General features: G+C 36.8%; 1 protein-coding gene across 1 annotated transcript in view; it reads right to left on the bottom strand.

The window, feature by feature from the left end:
• LOC136859048 (ras-specific guanine nucleotide-releasing factor 2) overlaps window positions 1-27608 on the bottom strand; it is a 1472247-nt gene that overhangs the window by 357111 nt on the left and 1087528 nt on the right. The window contains exons 17-18 of the mRNA XM_068225766.1: window positions 11775-11966; window positions 7418-7911 (exon numbers count right to left, since the gene is read on the bottom strand). Coding sequence (XP_068081867.1) covers window positions 7418-7911; window positions 11775-11966 — 686 coding nt within the window. The remainder of the gene's footprint in view (window positions 1-7417; window positions 7912-11774; window positions 11967-27608) is intronic.

Below are 27608 nucleotides of genomic sequence, written 5' to 3'. Positions count from 1 at the left end.
TCTAGTCTTGTAAAAATTTATCTACCCTCTAATTTACCAAGAGACTCATGAAATGAGGGTAGCTGTCGCCTTTTCCATTGGACATATTTGCTTAGAGGGAAGTCCATACATATCCCAACCCTACTGTCTTTGCATGGGACCACAACAATAGAAGCACATCAAGGTATAGGTTCCTCTACTGGCTCAATTATCCCCTCCTCCATCATCATGTCGAGCTCTGCTTTAACTCCATCTCTTAAGGGTTTTTTAATAATTTGATTTATGTTGCACCAACACAGATAGATAGGTCTTATGGTGATGATGGAATAGGAAAGGCCTAGGAGTTGGAAGAAAGCAGCCATGGCCTTAATTAAGGTAAAGCCCCAGAATTTGCCTAGTGTTAAAATGGGAAACCATAGAAAACCATCTTCAGGGCTGCTGGCAGTGGGGTTTGAACCCACTATCTCTCAGATGGAAGCTCACAGCTGCACCCCCTTAACCGCATGGCCAACTCACCCAGTCTTAAGAGTATTACCAGCAAATGGTTTAGCTTTATTACTCAGCCTGATTGTATACTCCATTCCTTTCATTATGCCAAGTTTGTTATTAAGCATGCCAGGAAATCTTCTAATGATATCACGTCCCACTTCATCCGTATTAAGTTGACTATGTTTAAATTTTGACACCATCTCCTTGCCTGATAGAGGACAGACTTGATTCTGAACTACATATATATCATCTAAGGTCTGCCTATCCTTTTATCTGAGTAAGACACTGGTCACTCCTTTCACAATTAAACCATGCAAGTTCCTATCAGCTTTCACTCGATTTGTTCTGGGTGATTTCCGACAAAAGAGTAGCGTTACAAAAATGTTGCAATGTTTGGGTTGGGAAGAATTGAGAGAAAGAAGAAGAGCTGCTCGACTAAGGGGTATGTTCCAAGCTGTCAGCGGAGAGATGGCGTGTAATGACATTAGTAGACGAATAAGTTTGAATGACGTTTATAAAAGTAGGAAAGATCACAATATGAAGATAAAGTTGGAATTCAAGAGGACAAACTGGGGCAAATATTCATTTATAGGAAGGGGAGTTAGGGATTGGAATAACTTACCAAGGGAGATGTTCAATAAATTTCCAATTTCTTTGAAATCATTTAGGAAAAGGCTAGGAAAGCAACAGATAGGGAATCTGCCACCTGGGCGACTGCCCTAAATGCAGATCAGTATTGATTGATTGATTGATTGATTGACTAGTTTAAGGCCAAGTTTACTACATAAATCAGTATCTATAAGAGTGAATCAGTGCTGGTATCCAGCTTAAGCATTACTTCCTGTTCAACAATTTTAATGGGTAACACTCAAAGAATTGGAGTTCAACTCCAGTACTGTCAATTTGGCAAGATAATCATTCTTTTCCTATTGAGACTGGCTATCTCTTATTCCAAAGATCGACTTGGTATTTTTTTTTGCCTACAACACTTTGTAAAATGGGTTACTTTTCCATAATAATTGCATACAGCACTAGCAACAGGGCAAAACTTGTGACTGTCATTATATCTGCAATTAGGACACATTCTGCCTAGGAAATGTTAGACGGGGTTGCTGTGATGAAGTTCTAGGGCGACTTATAGCAACAACATCAGCAGAACTTTCCCTATCTCTAATAACTCGCTGCTGTTGCTTCAAGCTGTTGACCTGTCTTGCCAATTGTACAGCCTTATTAAGAACCAGATTGTTTATCATTTGTAGTTTTTCAGATCTTTAATTAAACTGTCTCTCAAATTTCCAAACTGACACTGGGGATGTACCTTAATTGAAGGCATGGTTGCTTCTTTCCCATGCCCAGCTCTTTCCTTTTCAATCGTTGCCATAAAACTTATTTGTATTTATTATTTTAACCCTTTTATTATTTTAACTTATCCTTGTTGGTGCAACGTACAGCAAATATTGTATTGTATTTGTATTCATTCCATTTTTCAACAATCTCACCCAGCATGTTCGAGTTGCCCTTGTACTTCCTGCCTGTTTGCTCCCCACACCACAATATCATCCACAATCATCATTACCTTCAGTTCTCTATCTCCATATTTTACCTTTACCTCCTTCACAATTTTTGTCCATTACCATTATGAATAACTGTGGTGGAAGCATACTTCCTTGTCATAGTTCAGTTTCATTCCCAAACCACTCTGTCCTCCCCACAGGTGTCTCAACACTATAATTTGTTTTCCAAGTCCTTTCTGTTGTATTACTTTCCATACCATTGCTCTGAGTACACTACTGTAAAATTTTCTAAATCAATAACGTCATCACCATATCTCTACCACATTCCCGATGTTTTCCTATTCAGTGCCTTATACTGAAAATGGGGTCTAATGATGATCTTCCATTTCAAAAGCCATATTGCTCTTCCTGTAATTCAACTTCCATCTTTCATCTCATTCTAGTACCCTTTCCAAAATTTTTGTTACATGATTTAACAACCTCAATAATTATTGCATTTCTTCTTCTCCCCCTTAAATATAGGTATTATTATTCCTTTAATTCAGTCATTTGGTATCAATTTTTCTTTCTAAATACATCTAAATAGCCTACACAACTGTTATAGATCAAGAGGTCCTGCTGCTTTTATAATTTCTACACATAATTTGTCCAATCCCACAGCATTTCCTACTTTCATTTGTTTGACCCATTGTGATTTCACTCTTGGAATCCAGGCCAGTGAAATAATAATAATAATAATAATAATAATAATAATAATAATAATAATAATAATAATAATAATAATAATAATAATAATAATAATAATAATAATAATAATAATAATAATAATAATAATAATAATAATAATAATAATAATAATAATAATAATAATAATAATAATAATAATAATAATAATAATAATAATAATAATAATAATAATAATAATAATAATAATAATAATAATAATAATAATAATAATAATAATAATAATAATAATAACAACAACAACTTGAAATGTGCACTAATTCACCCACTGCACAAAAAAGGTGATAAAACTGATATCAACAACTATAGAGGTTGCTCCTTGGTATCAGTTACCTACAAACATTTCTCCAAAGTACTACTGAGAAGACTTGAAAGACAAACAGATCACCTCATTGGAGAATACCAGGCAGGTTTCAGAGAGGGAAAACCATGCACAGAACAAATACTCAATCTCAAAACTATCTTACAAATGCACAATACTAGACAAACAGTGATCACCTTAATAGACTTTAGAAAAGCATATAACTCCATAGACAGACACTGGAAATACTTAAGTAGTTGGGTGTGAATTTGTATATGATGATGCTGGATTTAGAATGTTAAACAAGTGCTATTTCTTGTAATATTTCCTTTTCATGGAATTGCTATATTGTTTGTTTGTTTGTTGTTGTTGGGTAATGGGTAATTATGTTAACTCTGTTATTACACTACTGCAAGTGACCATTGCCACTGGAATATTTCCAATTTGTGATGTAAAAGCAAGCAAGCCACTTTTCAAGTACTCGAAGAATTTAAAGTAGACAGAAAAACAAGAGAATTGATCAGACAAACATTTACTGACACTACTTCCAAAGTTAAATTCTTAGGAGAAATATCTGAGCATTTTGATGTCAACACAGAGGTTTGACAAGGAGATGGAAAGTCACCTCTCTTGTTCAATCTTGTTCTAGAAAAAGTAATCAGAACCTGGGAAAAGAAGTTAAAGGAATAATTCTTGGTAGACAACTGAGAACAGAATTCACATGTGGTGTCTAACTTTTGCTGATGACCTGGCAATCCTTTCTAATAAATAATAGGCAATAAGCAATCCACTCCGTTGAAAACCTACATGAAATTGAAGCCAAAACAGGACTTCAAATATCATATGAAAAAACCCAGTACATGGAAGGAGCCTCTCGATTTTCAGATGGGCAAGCTATGATGACTAAATATGGACAAATTTACCAAGTAAATAAATTCAAATACCTTGGAGAAATCATTCAACTTTCCAGATTAAATCGTGGAGCAAATAAGGAGTGAATTACTAAATTACAGAAAGAATATCAAATCACTTGGAACACATATAACAAAAAAATCATTATCTCGGAAAACAAAACTAAGACATTATAATACAGTAATGTAACCTCGAGCATTATATGCATCGGAAACCTTAATCATTGGTGGTATATCACTCATGAAAATATAGAAAAGCAAGAAAGAAACATTTTAGGGAAAATGTTGGGCCCAGTCTGCACAGAGGGAGTATGGATGAAAAGAAAATTTCATGAAATTTATTGCAATATTGAAAAAATCTCAGACACTATCATGAAAAGAAGGTTGAAGTTCTATGGTCACATTCTCAGAATGAACAATGATAGACTGACCAAAATAATTCTAAATCTTACCCTCACACTGGAAGTCAAGAACAATTGGCTAAATGAAATAGATCTTCAGGAAATCAACTTTAACCAGGAAAGTGTGAGGAACCAATCTGCTTTCAGAACACTGATTAATAACCATTGATTTGTGGGGCCAAATGCTAGAACTAATAAAACCTGGACAGAAGAACATAAGAAGAATTTCAATGAGAGGATGAGGAGATTTTGGGAAGAGAAGATGGCGAAATCATCAGCTAAATAAGTTCAAGCGTGCTCCTCAGTTGGACTTGATGATGATGATGATGATGATGATAATAGACATGATACTGTATAAGCTTTTGGGCTTATGCCATGTCAAGAAAATAAGGTGAAATTCTTTACGTTTCACAGAGAACTGTGCTCTGCATCATCAGAAGAAATCTTGACTGTCAATGAGAAAGCCTTCTTAAAGACTGACTCTTTAAATTTAGACGTTATAACAGAAGTGGAAATGGCACATTCGTTCACACCAGATGGCTTCCAGGATGTGGCACAGCACTAGCATTGAAAGCGGAAGCTGACCGAACCATCAGAACCAGTCTAAGAGGTTCACATAATGTGTACGTAACATATCACATTGACAGGTTTGGGACATTGACACAAGCCTGGAAAGAAACATCTGGCGATGAGGAACGTACTAATTTGGAAAACACCGAGACAAAATAACAGTAGTGAAGGGACAGGAAAGCATCAATGGTAATAATAATAACAACAACAACAACAACAACAACAACAACAACAACTGTTACAGGATTTTCATGGTTTACAGAGGTGAAAGGAGCCAGGGTGAATGAGTGAACAGAGAAAAGATCAAGTATGAGTTAAAGCTCTCAATTTTGAAAGTTTATTTCTTTCCTTTTTTTCCTTGAGTTTTAAAATTTGATAGATAATTTGAATGAACAACAACAAATAATAGTTAAATGGAATAATGATGAGTTTGTCAGCTCTGATAACAACAATGACAAAGTCAAAAATCAGATACAATGGAGAAGAGTTTTGATACAATAGTATGAATGAGCGTAGTAGCTTTAAAGGTACATTATTTCAAAGAGCATATTTGCTCCACTCATTTACATCATATAGTACTTGGAGATTCAAATATTAATACAATCCAGCCTCTTCGAGGCACCAATTTCTTATCCAAATTTACATTAGGTAAACTTAAAAAACTGTGTTTACTGTCATTTCAGCTTGACAATCTTATTACACACCCATCTATAAATAAGGAGAATTTAACAGGAGCAATGAGTGCCCATTCTAAATGGCCTAAAAGTACAAAAGAAAAGGTTTAGGATAATCGGCAATAAACAAAATGCTAGGAGTCAAAACACTTGCACTCCTTTTGAAAATATACTTAAAATCCTACATAGGCTTATGGCCCCAAGTTACAGAGGCTAAGCCTATACTACAGACAGAGGGGTGACTAGATACAAAATATTAAGTTCCAAAATGGTTTGAAAAATTTAGAGTTTTAGAAAATCATAGACACCCATACCAAGTTGAATGGGAATTAATAAAGGGTGAACACTCTATATTCCCTAAGTTACATATTTTCCAGCAGGGATTTGAACAAAGTCTACAGACTTGTTTGAAAATTTACATTTAAAAGGTGATATTAAACTTGAGAATTTTACATTAAGAAAGAAGTTTGAAACCTTCCCCTCAAGCTATCACATATTACCTTGAGCTGTTAGGCCTTCCAACGACGGCAAGGCTGCCCCTGCCTCCAACTATGCCATACACACACTTAGACCTGAATGATGAAGATGACAATACGGCCCTAAAGCGCCCAGCTTTTATAGCAGAGGGAAAGGTTCCAGAACTCTCTTGACTTAGGCAGAATGCCTGTACACACCCCCAATTTTATGGCTAAAAAAATATACACCAAAATTTCTGATTGGTCCATAACATAAGGAAGGAAGAAGCCACAGAAATGCTGACAGCCTCAACACATAAAAAAACAATTTACAAACACTTAAGGTTTACGAACTTAGACAATAGAAAATTCCCTCAAAAATTAATGATCCATCCTTCCGCTAGAGGGGTCACAAAAGGCGATAATAGAAACATCTAAAGATTAAAGGTCCAAGTATCTTCAGATACCATACATAATTCAGACCAGCATACATGGCCTTCTAGAAGGCACGCTGGTCAAATGGATGGAGAAGGCCTATCCCCAGTGCAATAATAATAACAATATCTTTGCTATTTGCTTTATGCCACACCAGCATAAATAGGTCTTATGACAACAATGGGACAAGAAAGACCTAGAAATGGGAAGGAAGTAGCCATGGCCTTAATTAAGGTACAGCCCCAACATTTGCCTGGTGTGAAAATGGGAAAACATGGAAAACCATCTTCAGGGCTGCTGACAGTGGGGTTCGAACCCGCTATCTACCAGATGCGAGCTCACAGCTGTGCACTCCTAACCGCACGCCAACTCGCCTGTTATATCAGTAGTAATAATAATAATAATAATAATAATAATAATAATAATAATAATAATAATAATAATAATCTAATTTGTTTTATTCCTCACTAACTATTTTTATTGTTTTCAGACACACGGGTATCAGGAAGGAAATTGGAGTGGGAAAGCTTTGCAACATACTGGAGAGGCATGAACTTAGATGGTTTGGACATGTTAAGAGGATGGAAGAGGGAAGGATACTGAAGCAGGTGATAGAGACCCAGATAGAAGGAGGGAGTGCAAGAGGGTAACCCAGACTAAGGAGGTTGGAAACAATCAAGTACGGTATAATTATATGAAACTCTGAGAGGAACACAGTTAAGGAGGAACAATGGTCCTGGATAGAAGAAGATGGAAAGGTGCCATAAACCTCCCAACCGGCAGGAGCTGGATGAGAGAAATGGAGATGATGACTGTGATGATGATGATGATGATGATGATGATGATGATGATGATGATGATGATGATTACACAGAGTAAATTCTATCAATGTACTGAGACAAATTACTTTCTGGGCCACTCTCATAAATAATGATTTCACTTACTTGTATTACTGTAGAGGTAATGCTGCCCATTGTGATAGAAGCAGATCTTGATGATGTAGAAGGCTGTCTTGGTTCAGGTTGGCTAATACCACTAACTCCTTCACCACTTGATTCCTCTAGGTGGTGGTTTACATTTCGCTGCTGACTCTTCTGCTGCTGTTGCAATTCTTCTTGAAGCTTTCTGGAGCGTTGACTCTCATCTGGAGTAGCCGTCCTGGCAGGTGATCGAGTGTGTTGATCTGAATCTCTTTGCTGTTCTAAATCTCTAGATTGCTGCTGATCTTGAGTCATGTCTTCTCCATCTCTGAATTGTACTGTTGAAGTTTTTGATGCCTCTTCAGTTTGGCTGTCCGTGCCCTGTTCTGGCTGATACTCTCCTTCTGGGACCATCGTAGTTTCAGACCCTTGTGGACTAGGATCTGAGTTGTTTGAGCCTACCAAAGTAGCAGTACTCAAGTTACTTGGAGAAGATGGAGCACTTAACACTGTAATATCTGGAAGAAAAATATAGTAATGTTATAAGAAAATGAATATGATACAAAATAGCATGGTAGTAATAATTTAATTCCTATCTTTGCATATCTCAAATAGATTAGTATTATTCTCCAGGAACTGTAGTATGCTCTAATTTTGTGTGTAATTTCTGCTTACTTTGTGATGTTATAAAATGTAGGATGAAATTATTCCCTGAAATATTCTACACTAGCTACATATGCTGGCTTTTTTAGAGCCCAATATTTTCATATCAAATGTCAGGAACTTGATTAAACATTTTGCACCTCAAGTTCTTGAGAATTATTTTTGAGCTGTATTTTAATGATAAGACTGAAATATTTTAAGGATCGATGGACAAAGACTTGAAATTACATTTTAGGGTAAAGTAATGTGCACTGAAATTCTTAGAGATTGTCCTCGTAGAACACCATACAAAAAACTGAATTACTTCTTTCTGAAGATTACAGTAAAGTGTGTTGGGAATATTTCGAAAGAATGCTGAGCTGAGTGGCCCAGATGTTTGAGGCACTGGCCTTCTGTCCTCAACATGGCAGGTTTGATCCTGGCTCAGTCTGGTGGTATTTGAAGGTGCTCAGATACATCAACTTCGTGTAGATTTGCTGGCACTTAAAAGAACTCTTGTGGGACTAAATTCAAATAGCATAGATATTTGAATGGGTCTCCAACAAGTCAAAGCCCTATAATTGTCCCATATGTATATATCTTAACATTAGTATTATATTAGAATAAGGCATTCTTGTTTAATTAGTTTTTAATAATGTTTTATTATGTACAATCGCTATTAAGCAGGTTCTCCAACAGCTGATGATGACCTATTTACAGGTTGAAAATGGTACTATTTTAATGTAAATAATTCTAAACATTTTGTAAAATAAAATATTGATTAGGTAGAAAACTCATCCTTCATACTTGTGTACTTATACGTAAGGTAGACTCGTCTAATTCTACATGAGTATGGCCCACCCAGTATCAATAGGTGAGCCAAATTTTATGTTTGTAGCTGTCATATTAGTACCCAAAAGTAATGCACTGTGAGAACCCTTACCCAAATTTCACCCTATTCAATGTTTCTAACTCAATTTCACCCATAAAGAGATGAGACAGGAGAAAGTTTCTTAAGACCAGTCATTTAGATCACTAAATGAGGCATCTTATAGTACAATCCATTTGCCAATATGTTGTATCGTTTAGCAGCAATTAATCTGTTAATGAAGGTTTGCAATATTGTAAACATGCATATACTTCGTATGCTGATCTATATATATACATTCACTGAATCGATCTGTAGTGATGTAGAAAGGGTGTGTTTGCCATTATAATATTTTACATCAATAGTGACTCTCAGCAGGAGGGCATCTACTATTGTAATCATTACTCTTGAGTGGCAGTAGGAATGGGATCCTTTTGCAACTCCTTTATATCTAGCATTAGTAACAGGGGACTACCATTGTAAATAATAATTCACTTTTAGATTTGACTGCCAGAAGTCAAGGAAGCAAGCAATTTTGTTCAAAACTCCCCTAACTGATTGTGTTTGGGAGTAGGCAAATGTAACCGCCATTATAAACAAATTTACCCATCTAAAATGTGACTGGCATTAGGTATAGTGTTCTTGCTATTATAATGGAAACTCACCAACTCGGTGTGACCGTCATTACGAAAAGGGGCCTGTCATTATAATGATAACAGCACAACTCAATTTTTACTGGCAGTAGTGTAGGTGCCTGATTTTATAGTATAGACTCCTCAACTGTAATCTGTCTGGAAGTAGGAAAGGGCGCCTGCCATTGTAACAAAACTCCCAAAATCGATTGTGACCGCACAGTAGGTAATGGAGCCTCCAATTATAATGAAAACTTTCTTACTCTATTGTGAATAGTAGGCAAGTGAGCTTGCCATTATCATCACAACTCTGCAACTCGCACTTTACATTGGAAACAACGTATGAGAACCTCCCCCTGCTGTTTCTGGATAACGCTATGTGGCATGCAAATTTTTTAATCTCATTCACTGCATGTACAGTATTTTACTTTGATATCCATATACAGTGTAGAATACTGTAACAAAGCACGGGTACATTTGCTAGCTTTATGATAAAGATGTTGATTGTCATAGGGAACCTGAAATATTTGTTCCGAATGAGTACATTTATAATATCAATGTAGTATTGGCATTATTATAATTGGTAGGATCGTCGCCATGAGACATATCTGTGTCGGTGCGAGGTAAAGCAAATAGTAAAAAAAATAAATAAATAAAAAAAAAATAAATAAATAAATAAAAATTGGTAGGTGTGCTATTTACCAACTGATGAGCCCAACTTAGCACACTGGGGCAAAATGCTGGTAACCAGAAATGAGTTAGCTGGAAAATGTATAATGTCCAATAACAGACAAACTATATTGGTATTAGAAGTATTTTAGCCATTGTGTTAGTCTTGGCTCATTTAAGGTGCGTGCAAAATTTATATAAAATCCGCGATTGTCAGGCACGCATCCTTCTACTGCTAGCAGAATTGTAAATATTAACATAGAATTCTAAAGCTAACGGCTGTTGATTTAATAGGATTGCATGTATAACGTAAATTTATATGACAGTAAATGAATATATAATTTTTCATTAACAAGATAACATTCATTATTTATGTGTAAAGCTTATCTTACTGGGAGAAAGTAGTGTTAATTTGAGAATTTGACAAGACACCATGAGTCCAAATTATGATCAGTTTTATTTGAAATCAATTATTTAAAAAAAAAATGCATTTCTTAGGTTCCATTTGTCAATATTTATTTGCATGTTAGTGTCATGATTTGGCTTACATGGAGGAGGTTAGGTACTTGAAGCTCATGTTTGTAAGTGAAATACTGGTACTTAATGTGGTTGAAATTCTCCGGCATACTTATTCCTTTAACCCTTCCATCAGGTATAAGTAATACGAATGCTTCACATCTGGAGGAGGTTTGTGTTCCTATTGCCAAACAGGTTTAGTATTAAAGTTACGTTGTGTGTATATAGATTGTATATGTATTAAGGTTATATTACCAGATGTCAAGAGAACTCTGGAATATTGATATACAAAGGAATCTGTGTAGTAATTATAGGTCCTTCTTGATATCCAGGTATGTTCGTGCTGATTCAAGAGCTGTCTGGAACATTGCCTTATGATGGAGTTCTGATATTAAGGTAGAATTTTTCAGGTATCTTGTACTAATACAATGTTATGAGAAACCAGAATTATCTGGAAATGTAACCAGAAATGTATATACAAAGTGATGTTCATGTTGTTAGTTAAGTTGTGAGGCTGCTTGCTATGTTGAGTTATGTTGGGCTCAGCAAAGTGAAATATCAATAGTTTAGTATCGATACTGTTTGACGGAATAGTTGTTGATAATTGTTTATATGTATATGAACATAATATGATCATATATGAGTAGACAATGATAGTAGTAGATTTATTTAATTACACTGCTGACATACCACAGTACTCTCACTGATCATAAAGTTTCAAATATGTCTGAAGCCACACAAGAGTGTATTCTATGTTTAGAAAAGGTTCCAATTGCTCATTTATCTACAGTAGGTACACTTCCAAAAAAAAACAAAAAAAACGATCTTGCTGCCTTAACTTATAGTGTTAAATTCTTTTATGTCATTGGTCAGTATCAGAAGGTACTGTATGTGAATGCCTAAAAATGTAATAGAAATGAGGCTTAAATTAACTGAATAGTTTAACTTATAAGGTACCTGTCTGAATAACTCTTCAATTCCAAAAAGTCATACCATGGAAAATGAAATAGTTCATATAGCAACGATCAAATCCAGTGAAACAGAGCTGCCTTACCTGTTAGTGTTTCAGCACTTGAAGACACAGCAATAGTTTTAGGAATAGTCAGGTGACGTCCATCATCTTCTGATTCTACCCGGATGCTGACACTCTTACGTGGTGTAGTGCAGGGTGACTGGTGGGTAGGACTTTGTTTTGTTATGGTAGGGCCCTCCTTGATGAGCCCCAGTTCACGTTGTTCCTCCTCAACTGTGAAATGTATATAGCACATTGTTATTCTGTGGTTTTAACATTCTGTAAGAACCAATTCTTTGATTATTAATTATTGTTCAGATGATTTAAATAATTATTTTATTTGACTTAGTAGCAACAACAGGACAACATTTAAAAATACATTTAATGTAGGCCTACTATACATATCAAAAACTTCAAAAATGTCAACAATAAAAATTGAATAAACTCATAACAACTATATACAAGTCAAAATATGTGAATAACAACTAAGTGGAGCTTCAGGTCACCAATAGTGAACACTTTCTAAAAAAAACATATTATATTAAAACAACTTATATATTACAGTTCATCGTTACTCTTTAAAGATAATATAAAATTGACTGACCAGAAAATTGAAATACAGTATTAATTTTACTTTAAACAGTGCACATTATGTTATTGCTTGGACATGGCCAATAATTTCAATGTGTTTTGATTTATCTATCATTTACAATATATATATATTTACTTCAGAAGTTGTCTTCAGTGATAATGCTTCCCAACAAACAGAATTGCTTTACTTGCTCAATGTTAGATGTTCCTAGCTTTATATTCACATTGGTTCTCAGGGTATTCTTGTTTTTTATTAGAATCTTTGTTTTCTGAGCACTGACCTTTAGTTTGTACTGTCTGAGTGCAGCTGCCAATACTTACAACATTCTACTTATGTCCTTTACTGAATCTCCAACCAGTGCAAAATCATCAGCAAATCTGTTGCACTGGATTGGTTCTACATTTCAAAACCAAGATACTGTACAATACTTCAAGAACAACAACAAAAACAAAATACCACGATATAATAAAGTATTAAGTCATATATTGTGCAAATGTTTGTATGGAAAGTTGTGATGTCATTTAGGGGAAAATCCTTTCATGTATCAGGTATTGACACCTCAACCCAATCAGATGAGCATCTATTCATGGCAATGCAAATAAAGAAGTGACTCATTCAAATCTCCATGAGGGTACTACATTAGAAGTTTGAATCTCTGTGGGAGATAAGTTGAAAATTGTTGTTTTAAAAGACTATACATTACAGTCATTCATCCTGGGAGATATGAGAACCTGAAAACAGAAGCTGGATATGCTACACTGAAAATAAAATACAAAATCAAGTAGAAAAATACAGATCTTTGATTAAGAATAAAATAGAACAATGGGTAAAGTACTATGGCCAGTATAGTGAAAGGATTATTCCTGTCAAAATAACACACTAGGCCAACAACAATAGAACATGTCTACATACTTACAATTTCAATATGTAAAGAAGAAACTGAAAGGATAGGTATATGAGAAATATATTGCACATCAAAAGTGATGATAATGTAATTGTATTGAAAACTTCATTTTAGGGTTCGGTATTGATTTAACATGAATCAATTTTTATTCCTTGACAAAATACAACATTTTAGGTTCCACCTGTTCAAAGCTTCTTACACTATTCTTATTAAATAGACAACATAATAATAATAAGGCCAACTTCAGCTAATAGTTACAATTTAAAAAGTTATTTGTGGGTTACTGTAGTCACGTCCTAGTTCGTGAACCATGGGCAACAGCTGAGTGGCCTAGTAAGTGGTCCTGAGAGTCAGGATACCAGTTGCTATGGAATGGGAGTGGGCATCTCGGACATATTCTGAGTCATGGCCCTCCTTGTGCTCAGGCGGCTAGGACTATGCAATTCACCGGTGGTCCATAACCCGTTAGAGGAGAGATCCTCACTTGGACTATGTGCAAGTAGGGTAGCATTCTGTTTCATGAATTTACCAAGCATCGGGACACCAGTTGCTATGGAATAGGAGTGGGCATCTCGGACATATTCTGAGTCATGGCCCTCCTTGTGCTCAGGCGGCTAGGACTATACAATTCACCGGTGGTCCATAACCCGTTAGAGGAGAGATCCTCACTTGGACTATGTGCAAGTAGGGTAGCATCCTGTTTCATGAATTTACCAAGCACAGAACATTTTAACCAAGTCTCAGACCTATGGGAGTAACGGAGTCCCACTCCCATTTGACAGGTGAGGGACTCCTTGGAAACAACTTGGCGAACGAAATGGAATTCGATGGGGAGCTATCAATATTAATGAGGCTTATGAAAGAAGGAAAGTAGAACAGGCTGAGTCAACAAAGAGGATGCATCTGGATGTGCTAGGAGTAAGTGATATTTGGGTAAGGGGAGATAACGAGGAAGAGATAAGAGATTATAAAGTGTACTTGACGGGTGGTAGAAAGGGAAGGGCAGAGTCTGGGGTAGGGTTCTTTATCAGGAATACCATTGCATGCAACATAGATTCTGTTAGGCACGTAAATGAGCGAATGATGTGGGTAGATTTGTCAGTTGGAGGAATCAGGACTAGAATTGTCTCCGTGTATTCACCATGTGAGGGTGCAGATGAGGATGAAGTTGACAAGTTTTATGATGCATTGAGTGACATCGTGGTCAGGGTCAACAGTAAGGATAGAATAGTGCTAATGGGTGGTTTCAATGCAAGAGTTGGGAATAGAACTGAAGGATATGAAAGGGTGATTGGTAAATGTGGGGAAGATATGGAAGCTAATGGGAATGGGAAGCATTTGCTGGACTTCTCTGCTAGTATGGGTTTAGATGTTATGAATACATTCTTCAAGCATAAGGCTGTTCACGGCTACATATGGGAGGCTAGGGGTACCAGATCCATTATAGACTATATCATAACCAACTTTGAATTCAGGAAATCTGTTAGGAATGTACGAGTTTTCTGGGGATTTTTCAATGTTACAGACCACTATCTGATCTGTAGTGAACTAAGTATCTCCAGGCCTAGGGTAGAGAAAGTGAAATCTGCAAACGAATAAGGGTAGAAATTTCCAGGACGAGGAAATTAGACAGAAGTACGTGGATATGATTAGTGAGAAGTTTCGAACATTAGACAGTAAGCAGGTTTAGGATATAGAAAGTGAATGGGTGGCATACAGGGATGCTGTAGTAGAAACAGCAAGAGAATGCCTAGGAACAACTGTGTGTAAAGATGGGAAAAGGCGAACAACTTGGTGGAATGATAAAGTGAGAGCAGCTTGTAAACATAAAAAGAAGGCTTATCAGAAATGGTTCCAAACAAGGGCTGAGGCAGACAGGGATTTGTATGTAGATGAAAGAAACAGAGCGAAACAAATAGTTGTTGAATCCAAAAAGAAGTCATGGGAAGAATTTGGTAATAACCTGGAAAGGCCAGGTCAAGCAGCAGGGAAGCCTTTCTGGGCTGTAATAAAGAATCTTAGGAAGGGAGGGAAAAAGGAAATGAACAGTGTTTTGAATAATTCAGGTGAACTCATAATAGATCCCAGGGAATCACTGGAGAGGTGGAGGGAATATTTTGAACATCTTCTGAATGTAAAAATCTTGGTGGTGTTGCAAACAGTCAAGCTCATGGGGAGGAGGAAAATGATGATGGTGAAATTACGCTTGAGGAAATGGAAAAGATGGTAAATAAACTCCATCGTCATAAAGCAGCAGGAATAGATTAAATTAGACCTGAAATGGTGAAGTATAGTGGGAAGGCAGGGATGAAATGGCTTCATGGAGTAGTAAAATTAGCATGGAATGTTGGTAAGATACCTTCAGATTGGACAAAAGCAGTAATTGCACCTATCTATAAGCAAGGGAACAGGAAGGATTGCAACTGCTATCAAGGTACCTCATTGATTAGTATACCAGGCAAAGTATTCACTGGCATCTTGGAAGATAGGGTGCGATCAGTCGTTGAGAGGAAGTTGGATGAAAACCAGTGTGGTTTCAGACCACAGAGAGGCTGTCAGGATCAGATTTTCAGTATGCGGCAGGTAACTGAAAAATGCTACGAGAGGAATAGGCAGTTGTGTTTATGTTTCACAGACCTAGAGAAAGCATATGACAGGGTACCGAGAGAAAAGATGTTCGCTATATTGGGGGACTATGGAATTAAAGGTAGATTATTAAAATCAATCAATGGCATTTGTGTTGACAATTGGGCTTCAGTAAGAATTGATGGTAGAATGAGTTCTTGGATCAGGGTACTTACAGGCTGTAATCTTCCACCTTTGCTGTTTGTAGTTTACATGGATCGTCTGCTGAAAGGTATAAAATGGCAGGGAGGGATTCAGATAGGTGGAAATGTAGTAAGCAGTCTGGCCTATGCTGACAACTTGGTCTTAATTGCAGATTGTGCCAAACGCCTGCAGCCTAATACCTTGGAACTTGAAAATAGGTGTAATGAGTATGGTATGAAAATTAGCCTCTCGAAGACTAAATTGATGTCAGTAGGTAGGAAATTCAACAGAATTGAATGTCAGATTAGTGTTACAAAGCTAGAACAGGTCAATAATTTCAAGTATTTAGGTTGTGTGTTTTCCCAGTGTGGTAATGTAGTAAGTGAGACTGAATCAATGTGTCGTAAAGCTAATGCAGTGAACTCGCAGTTGCGATCAACAGTATTCTGTAAGAAGGAAGTCACCTCCCAGATGAAACTTTTTATTCTTTTTTTTTGCTATTTGTTTTATGTCGCACCGACACAGATAGGTCTTGTGGCGACGATGGGGTAGGAAAGGCCCAGGAAGTGGAAGGAAGCGGCCGTGGCCTTAATTAAGGTATAGCCCCGGCATTTGCCTGGTGTGAAAATGGGAAACCATGGAAAACCATCTTCAGGGCTGCCGACAGTGGGGCTCGAACCCACTATCTCCCGATTACTGGATACTGGCCGCACTTAAGCGACTGCAGCTATCGAGCTCGGTCCAGATGAAACTATCTTTACATACCAACTTTGCTTTATGGGAGCGAAAGCTGGGTGGACTCAGGACATCTTATTCATAAGTTAGAAGTAACAGACATGAAAGTAGCAAGGATGATTGCTGGTACAAACAGGTGGGAACAATGGCAGGGCACTCGAAATGAGGCGATAAAAGCTAATTTCAGAATGAACTCGAAAGCGAAATGAAAGCGAAAGCTGAGTGGACTCAGGACATCTTATTCATAAGTTAGAAGTAACAGACATGAAAGTAGCAAGAATGATTGCTGGTACAAACAGGTGGGAACAATGGCAGGAGGGTACTCAAAATGAGGTGATAAAGGCTAATTTCAGAATGAACTCGATGGATGAAGCTGTATGCATAAACCAGCTTCAGTGGTGGGGTCATGTGAGGTGAAAGGAGGAGGATAGGTTACCTAGGAGAATAATGGCGTCTGTTATGGAGGGTAAGAGAAGTAGTGGTAGATCAAGACGACGATGGTTAGACTCAGTTTTTAATGATTCAAAGATAAGAGGTGTAGAACTAAATTAGGTCACAACACTAGTTGCAAATCGAGGATTGTGGTGACGTTTAGTAAATTCACAGAGGCTTGCAGACTGAATGCTAAAAGGCATAACAGTCTATAATGATAATGTATGTATGTATTTAGAAATTTTGCTATTGATTGTGGCACATTATAAAATATTGTGAGTAGATGTACTGTATATTAATACAATGAATGCATGCATACAATGTGTGTTCTTTTAAAAAAATTTGTCTTTGTTGACTTGATGCACAGGTGGAAAACAATGCACACTTATTATGGTTCAATGTTGTTGGAAACAACAGTCTTATGGGTGCTGGAAGATTTCAGTTTATAAATATTCATTTTTTGTGGATATTAACTGTCATTAGCAAAGCCTATGCAGTGTTAAGATGAATAGGTCTTCCAAAAATAAATGTTGACCTAGAATGAAAGAACAAATTGGTAGATGAGAAATTGTGAAAACAGTGTGTTGCAAAAATGAATAGGTGTAACACCAATTTTGCTTATGTTCTGCCTTCCAGCCCTTGTTGTATTCAAGTGTAATTGTGCAAGTGTGCAGAGTGATGCTTGTCCCGTCCTGTTGTGAATGAAGGGAAGTGAAGTTTGAGGGGTGATTGTGCTGACTGGGGAGGAGTTTGTAACTTGATTTGTTTGTGAACGTCTATAAAAACTGTTGATGTTCAATTTCACGTTAAACAATGTTAGTTTATTCTGTGATTTCATTAAGTTCATGAGCAGAATTTTATCTTTGATCGATTAGTATGTGTAGATTTTCTAGAATGTTAAGGTAAGTTTCTTTATTGATTCTTTGAAGTATTGTCATGTCCCTGTCAATGGTGGAAGACTTATGATTACTATTGATCATGGGGAGGGCCATGACTCAGAAAATGTCCGAGATTCTTCTGTGCCTACTGGCATTAACATGTTCTTTATGATATGTAATGAAGTTTCTACCAGATTGCCCCATGTACACAGCTCCACAGTCTTTGCATTTTAATTTGTTTACTCCTGATAGTGATTATTTATCTTTATTAATGATACAGTGGGTGTTGAAGAATTTATTAACACTACTACTATCATTAGTTTTAAATGCTATATTGATATTGCTTTAATTATTGGTAATTTGGTAGATGTTATTGTTATTCTACTCTTATGTGAAGGTGACATACTTTTCTCTTGTGTGATTCTTTCTTTAGGGTGATGGAGGGTTTGTTTTTACTTTTTGATAACTTTATTGACCAATTCTTTATTGTATCCATTGCTTATTGCATTGATTGGTATTGATTTCTCTCTTGTAGTCTCTTTTGGTATGTGGTATATTAATTGCTCTTTTCTGTGATCTTGGGGGTGTGTTGAATCCTTTTGAATGACGTTAACTGTTTGTGTGGGTTTTCTGTATATAGGAGACAGCCATTATTTTTTGTAATTTTGAGATCTAAAAAATTAACTGCTCTATTTAATTTCAATTCAAGTGTGAACTTAATTTAAGGTCTTACAGAATTGAGATGATTTAATAATGTCTCATTGTTGATAAATCTTCAATCTATGTCAGTGAAAATGTCGTCCACATATCTGGTACAATAGTAAATGCTATTATTGTTATTAATTATTTGTGTGTTTGCTAGATTACACAACCAAGCTTGATTTTTGCAGCAAAGCATCTGATAAATGATTTTAACTAAACAAGGTCTCCTGATATTAGAAATGTCATTGCTTCTTTTGTAATTTTTCATGTTAATTGCCATTTACTGTCTGAAAATGTGTCATTGCAGCTCATCGGCTGTTATTAGTGTAGCTGTGGTTTGCTTTGTTATTGTTGCATATGTCTGTCAGTCCAAACCTCTTCCACTGACTTTGTCCCCTCCATTGAATTCAACTGATAAGAGAGTCTATTTTTAGCTCATGTTACGGCAATGCGGTGAAGTCCTGTGACAGTCAGTTGTGTCACTTTCTTATACTGTGTTGTGAAAATGGCAAGTGTGTCAGGAATTAGCTGAAGATGTGTAAATAAGCCAGACTCATTCCGTTACGTGTGTGGCTGTTGTATTATGAAGAGACAGAGTAGTCCAATAACTGCATCGGTGAAACATTTATATTATGCATATTTTAAGATAAAATTAGGAGACTTAGGCAAGTCATGAACTCTCCACGTCATTTGTAGAACATGCCTTGAAAACCTATGACAGTGGAGCATTAGGAAACTTAAGGACCTTCCATTTGGGATAGGGATGGTTTGGTGTGAGCCCCAGAACCACAGCTGTGACTTTCGCCAGTATAAAGTAGCAGGATTCAATAAGAGAAACAAGGACAGTATTGTGAACCTGAATTGAAAGTCAGCGATGAGACCTGTTCCTCATGGATCAGAAATTCCAATACATTCATCTCCTACCAGTTTATGTGACTAACTCTGAAGGTTCCTCAAATTCTGATGACGAGCAAGTTGATAAGAATTTTTCACCAGTCACAGATGCAGTAAGTCCACAATACTGTTTAAACAGTCAGAGATGAGTGATATGATACAAGACGTTGGTCTCACAAAGGAAAAAAGTGAACTGCTAGGGTCACAATTCAAAGGAAAAAAATCTTCTTGTGCCTGGAACTACTTTTACTTGGTATAGACATAGATAAGGAGTTCAGGAAGTATTTCAAGAAGAAGGATGAATTGACCTACTGCTGTGACATTCCATGATTGATAGAACAGCTAGAGAGAAATTACAGTCCATAAGACTGACAGTGGATTCCTATAAGAGGAGCTTAGACTGTACTACTTCATAATGGAAACATTCTAGCTTCTATTCCTGTAGCACATTCCGTTTCACTAAAAGAAAATTATATCACGATGCAAACTGTTTTAGACAAAATCTTTGTTAGTGTATGGTACAGTATACAAAACATCATACACAAACAGTAAGCACTTATATGCCTATATACATTAAGTACAAAATATACAGAAACAGCTTAAACAATCATGCAAGTAAAAGGGTGTTCAAAGATTTAGATCTAAATTTTCTAGCCATCGTATTGCCTCATTAGAAGTCATCACGAAGTCCTGTGTTGATCCAATGAATGCCCTGCCAACATATTCGGTGACAACATGGTTGACAGTCTGCTTAACAGCACCACCGTCATAGGCTGGGGAAGATCTCATACCCTACTTAAACATCATTGATCCACATTTTCCATGGTTAGCAGGGACTCTGTTGAGGGTTACCCATATCTTGCAGGGCAAATCAAAGCCAGCTGGAAGATTCTTAAGTTGAACAATGTCTGCCAATGAGGCAGAGCTAAACCGTTCCACTCTTAGACATGATATAGGCTTTTGGGCTTATGCCGTGTCAAGAAAATAAGGTGAAATTTTCGTTTCGCAAAGAACTATGCTCTGCGTCATCAGAAGGAAATCTTGACTGTCCTCGAGAAAGGCTTCTAAAACATTGAACAAGCTTTGAATTTAGACGTTACCCAATAGAAGTGGAAATGGTACGTTCATTCATCACCAGATGGCTCCTCGGATGTGGTACACCGCTAGCGTTAGAAGCGGAGGCTGATGGAACTATCATGCAGAACATGCAGATTTTCACCACCATCCAGCACAAAAACAAGGCATTCTCATGACACTCACCAAGAGGGCGCGACAAATTTGTGAGCCATCAACTATCCAGGTGGAGATGGATACTCAAAGTCACGTACAAGGGTAATGGTTACAGCGATTTGCAGATTCATAGAGCCCTGTATCCCAGAGAAACGATCAAGCAAAGCTCACAGAAGGAAGAAGTGAAGGGAACAGCCTACCTGCCTTACATTCATAACACCACAGATTGAATTGCCAAGGTCCTCCGCCAACACAATATTAAAAAAAAAAAAAAAAAGTTTGGCACCGTCACTAAAATTGCTCACAATCTAGATAAAACCAAGGACAAATTGTCCCCACTTTTACATCCTGGGGTATACGAAATTCCCTGTACTTGCGGTAAGGTATACATTGGCCAAACATGCCGGTCCATTAGTACTCACATCAAGGAACACGAATGTAATATTCGTCTCAACGAGCCATACAAATCAGTAATAGCTGAGCACGCTCTATCATCGGGTCGTGATGTCATATTCCAAGATGCTCGAGCTCTTACTCACACAAGACACTACAGGTCCAGGATTATACGGGAAGCTGTGGAAATACATAGAAATCCTAACAATTTCAACAGGGACACTGGCTATTAATTAAGTAATACCTGGTTGTCAGCCGTTAAGGATTTACATAGGTAGTTCCATTCCCCGTCCCTTCACTATTGTTATTTCGTTTCGGTGTTTTCCAAATTCATACGTTCTTCATCGCCAGATGTTTCATTCCAGATCTGTGTCAATATCATACCTTCATATTATCCCCTTCAAATTTGGCCTATAATGAATATTTTATTGTATGTGGCAAAAGGATGTTATCATTCTTTTATTAAGGGTGATATGTTACAAGTTTATTCCCACTCAGTCGTGTCTTCAAGCTGAGAACTGGTTTGAACAGGTAGCGAGGACAGTGTACTGATTTTTCGATCGACCGGCCAGCTGTAGTAATGTGACCTACTTGGAATTTTTCAAGGATGCTCCAATTAAGAGCACGTAGTGAAAGTTCTCGATATAGTACTCTCTCGAACTATGAGAACCTATCAGGTGAAAGTATGATGTCCAATTACGACGCGATATAAGGACACACCTCCCGGTGTAAATGCATACATACCTGTGCTTCAAGAATAAACATCTCTTCTCTTCTTATTTTTCCCTTTCTATTGCAACGTTCTCCGTGTGAAGCAGATTTTCGAGGTCAAGTTATGCATCATTCTACGATAATTTCCACGTGGTCGTGAGTGTGGTCACATTCTAAAACTTTTGTGTCAGTTTCAGCTCTCATCTAGACAAGAAAGAAGAGGACCTTTACATACTCAATAACTTTTGCCAGGATGTCTCACCCATCTTCTGAAGGAGCAATCCTTTTTTAACCTCAAGATCTACAGTGAGAGTGCTCAAGAACCTAAGATATCTACAAAAATTATCTTCACTGAAAAGTGCTACATGAACTTCAATTATTAATTCTTCAAGAAAGTGTCATAAATGTTACAATTACCCTTTAATGATTTTTGTGTGTTGACTTCTTGCCATTTTTTGTATCGGCTGATGATGACATGGATATGTGTCAAAACTGGTCCCAAACCATATTAAACATGTTGCAAGATTAATTTGTGCAACAATTTATTATTGTATTGAATAGGTGGAACATCTCTCTCTTTTTGACATTGTAATTATCAGTTCAATACGGATCAGTGATGAAGTTTTTAACTTTAAATGATGATGCTTACTAGGTGAAATCTAAGGCCTATCATTACATGGCCCTAAAAATCAAGATTGCAAAAATAGGCAAAGATATTAACTTTCTTAAACAATGTATCGCACACAAATTAACTCCCAATTTTCTTAAAACTTGTAACAGAAAACACATTTCTGCTGACCATTCTAGAACCCAAGCCCAAGTTAACAAGATTTGGTTAAATAACAAAACAAAGTTCCTTTATAAGAAAAGATTTTTTCTAAACAGTCGACTCTATGAGTCTTACCTTGAAGCAGCTTAACGACTCTCAAGCGCTCAATGGGACATATTTCAAACACAAGTTGACAACAGATTGTTCAATATACTATCTAAAAACAGAGTACCCTAGAAAGAAAGCTCAACACACTCGAAAACAACTCAGCGCTAAGCAGATATGTTACTAAAACAACCAAAAAATGGAGCAATCCCGACAACATAATAAAGAAATTCCATCCACCTGTAGTCAATTTATCAAAAACAACTCTAGATGATTATGATAACTCGATCCTCTCTTACGGCCCTAAACATAATTGGCCTAACACAAATAAAGTTAATACATTTTTCAATTTAGTTACAGAATTTGAAACAGCCATCAGTAAAATGCCCATAGATTTACAAGACGAAGTAAGACTAGATGTAAAGAAAAAAATTAATTAAGATTCACACCTCTATTATAAATATAAAACCTACTAATAGAGATACTTTCCATGAAAGAGAACTCATTTTCAAGGTTAAAAAGAAAATTGAAAATAATAATCTTATCATTACAAAAGCTGATAAGGGTAACACAACCATGGTTATGGATAAAATTGAATACATTGAAAAAACCAAAAACTTTTTCAGCAATAATTCTTTTTTCAATAATTAAGAAAGACCCAAGTTAAAAGATTCAGCATCTTCTTAAGCAAACATTAAAGAACACCTTTTCCTATTTACAAATTATGAGAAAACAAAGTTATTGAACAAGAATCCAGGTCTGCCAACTGCAAAAGCTTTCCCTAGAGATACAGAAGGCTGATGTCCCCATTCGCCTGATCATTAATTACAGACCCATCCCGCTATACAAATTAGCCCAATTCATTCAGAAATTTCTAAAGGATAATTATAAGTTTTTATTGCAAAAGTCTATTAAAAGCACTATTGAGCTAATTGAAAAACTGAACAACTTCGAAATTCAGCCACACCATTCTTTACATTCTTTTGATATTGTCAATATGTACCCTAGCATTAATACAAAAAAATTATTTCCCATTATTGAAAGAAACCTGAATACATACAGTCACCTGAGTAAATTTGAGATTCTTGATTTCATGACTGTCTTAAAATTGGTAGTCAATAACAATTTTTTCACATTTGACAAGATGGCTTGGCAATGGGATCACCAGGATCGGGGATCTTGGCAGAGATATACTTAGATTTTCTGGAACACACTTTTATTGATAACGATAATTTCAAGAATATACTTTTTTGGGCAAGATATGTGGATGACACATTGGTAATTCTAATGATAGGGCTATTAATGCGTCCTCTACTCTTAATAATCTCAACAAGATTGGTCCTCATATTAAATTTACCCTTGAAACTGAATCCAACAGATCAATCAATTTTCTAGATAGAACAATTAGCAGATTACCTTATTCTTTATCTTATATGATTTACAGGAAACCCACACAAACAGCTACTACCATAAGACAAGATTTCTCACACCCACAATCACATAAGTATGCCACTTACAACAGTATGGTTAACCGCACTTTCAAAAGACCTTTATCGAAATAAAATTTAAATAAAGAACTTAATATCATACATTCCATCGCTAAATTTAATGGTTACAGCAGATTTTTTATTGAATGAATAATCAATAAATTTAAACACCGAACAAATACAATGCTATTAAATGACAATCCTAAACCAGCAGCTTACTCTACCTTCACTTTCAATGAAAACATCTACTGCATTGCCAATATCTTCAAAAAACATAATACCAAAATTTCCTTTTGAACTAACAATAGAAACATGGAAGTGATTTATAACTCCAAATCTTTAAACAGAACTAAAATATTTTCAAGATCTGGTGTATACCGTTTTAAATGCAATATCTGTGATTCTTCTTACATTGAACAAACAGGACGCAGCTTCAAAATTAGACATTCAGAACATGTTAACGCGATAAAATACAATAAATTTTCAGCAATAGGGCAACACATGCAAGATGTAAAACATCATTTCACTACATTAGACCAAGACATTGAAATTATCAGTACCCTAAACAAAGGCCCTCTTCTTGATATCACTGAAAATTGTTTAATACACCTTGATCAATATTTTAATCCTAACCAAAACCTTAATGATTTGTCTGAAAAACTGAACATCCTTTTTGACTTCCTTATCTTAGTTTTCAAAAGCTTCAAGTTGACAAGTAGGCAATCTATCTTCCATGTTATACACAACACCTTCTCGTGCTACTTGCCCTTACCACAACACCCCCACTGATCCACCTTAAACTACTCCCCTTACTTACTAACTCCCTCCTATCCCCTACCTATTTTCAGTTTCTGTTCTTACTTCCTCTTGTACTTCATGGCAAGGCTAAATAAATGTGAGCCTCATAGCATTACTTATCTTACCATTTTTTCACTGTTTTTTATTTCTTATTTTTAATTTATTTTCTTTTACTTTAGATCACATAAAATCCATATCACTACTGATAGGTTCATATCTTACAATATATTATTCTAGGAGTTTTTATATGTACCGCTACCCACCTTTAGAAGTGCCAAAAACAAAATCATATTTTTGTTACCTAGCAACAAGTTTATTCCTTGCCTAACAACAATATTGTTAATTATGCTGCATCCTTTTTTAACCTCAAGGTCTCCAGCAAGAGTGCTCAAGAACCTAAGATATCTACAAAGTTATCTTCACTGAAAAGTGCTACATGAACTTCAATTATTAATTTTTCAAGAAAGTGTCATAAATATTACAATTACCCTTTAATGTCTTTTGTGTGTTGACTTCTAGCCATTTTTTATTTCAGCTGATGATGACATGGATATGTGTCGAAACCGGTCCCAAACCATATTAAACATGTTGCAAGATTAATTTGTGCAACAATTTATTATTGTATTGAATATGTGGAACATCTCTCTCTTTTTGGCATTGTAATTATCAGTTCAATATGGATCAGTGATGAAGTTTTTAACTTTAAATACCTCGAATGAACCCGGAAACACAGATATGAAGAACACGTACATTACAACAGGAGGTGCACACACAGACCAGAAACAGGTATTGTGTAGGCTGGAAACTGCGCGCTGCATGTCAAGTCTCGCAATAGCTCACTTGGTAGGGGCATGGTGGGAGTTGTGATAGTGGAGGATATTCGAAGGTTCGTATCCCACGCAAGAATTTTTATTTTTTTATTTTTACCACAAATTGTGTGGAATGTGGTAAGGTTGCATCCTTGGTAGCTTCCACAGACTAATTTGTTTCTTTGGCCCATATGTATCATGATGTGTCTTTGGCCCAATGGCAAAACAGATGGAGGAGCCTCCTTTTTGTGGTTCTCATTGGCCGTGGAGGTGGATGAAGTCTTGCCAGATGGACTGGCTGTGAAGGCACAACTCAATGGTGTTTCGAGTCTTGGCAGTCCGTTGCAGTCGTGGTTCTAGAACCTCCATGTTGCATTTCATTTGTGCCACAGGGTATAGTTCCGAGATCATAGTGTGTGGGTCACTTCCTTGCTAGCTGCGATCCACCTTAAACAAAATTCTGCTTGTAGCACTTTTTATTGCTGACACGCCCTTCAACTCAAGTCTAACGGCAATGAGAGTTCGGACCTGCACGTTGGCAGCCGATGTGTGATGGTCATCTTTCTGAGACCCTGTGACTACTCAGGAATTCGGTCCTGCATCTATGCCAGGAATGGTCTGTTTAGTCATCGCAAACACATCCATAAACTGAGTTAAACTAGTCAATGTATGCAGGAAGAAGTTACATATACTCGGATTGAGTTACAGCCGCTGCCGCTGACGATCGTGGTGTAGGGAATTGAGCTGGGTTGGATGAGGATGAAGAGGTGGTTAGGACATAAGCAACAAATTAGCTATGTCATACATGTTCCAAGGTCCGTAAGTGTGCCCCATTGGAATGATAACAACATGTGATGGCAGGAAGGTATGTAGCTGCGCGAACTTTTCTCCTTTGAGGCAAGTCACGACTCAACACAAGGCTTATTCACTGCCTTGTGACATATTGCAGCAATGAGTATGTGGATATGTTACTCATCTATTGAGAAACTAGACAAAATGCATACCAGGTACAACGCCTATATCATGAAAGCTATTCGGAAAGGCAACAACCGACAGGCATGACTTTTCAGCGCATGGAAAGACATCTGCAGGCTACTGCATTCTTGGGAAGAACACAGCCTGTTCGAGATCATCCTGTGATATCTGCTCACAGTGGACACTGTCTGGCATAACCCTCACACTGGCATATGGGTCATTTCACAGGAGATGAACATCAGCCGGGCATCTGTAGGTGGTGTTCTGTCAATAGACCCTACAGCATGTGGACACTGATCCTGCCTTCTTATTTATGGATGAAGGGTGGTTCCACGACAATGGAACCGTTAATCAAAATATGCATTACTGTAGAGTGTGGACAATCCCCATTGGGTATGACAGGCAGCTTTTCAAGTACAGTAGGGTGTGAACACATGGTATGGCATCGTACATGAACACCTCATTGGTCCCCATTTTTTGAGGGACCTCTGATGGGAAAATGCTATCTGCAGCTTCTCCAAGATGACCTACCACCATTCTTGGAACATGTGCCACTCCTTGACCACTGCAAGTAGTGGTCTGAACATCACAGAGCTTCACCGCATGCAGCGTTGGTCTTCCAGAACCATCTCCGTGCGACATATCCTGATAAATGGATAGGAAGGGGAGGACCTCTCCCCTGTCCATTAGATC

Source organism: Anabrus simplex, chromosome 1 (genome assembly GCF_040414725.1).
Source record: "Anabrus simplex isolate iqAnaSimp1 chromosome 1, ASM4041472v1, whole genome shotgun sequence".
NCBI lineage: Eukaryota > Metazoa > Arthropoda > Insecta > Orthoptera > Tettigoniidae > Anabrus > Anabrus simplex.
This window is presented reverse-complemented; position numbering and strand designations above follow the sequence as displayed.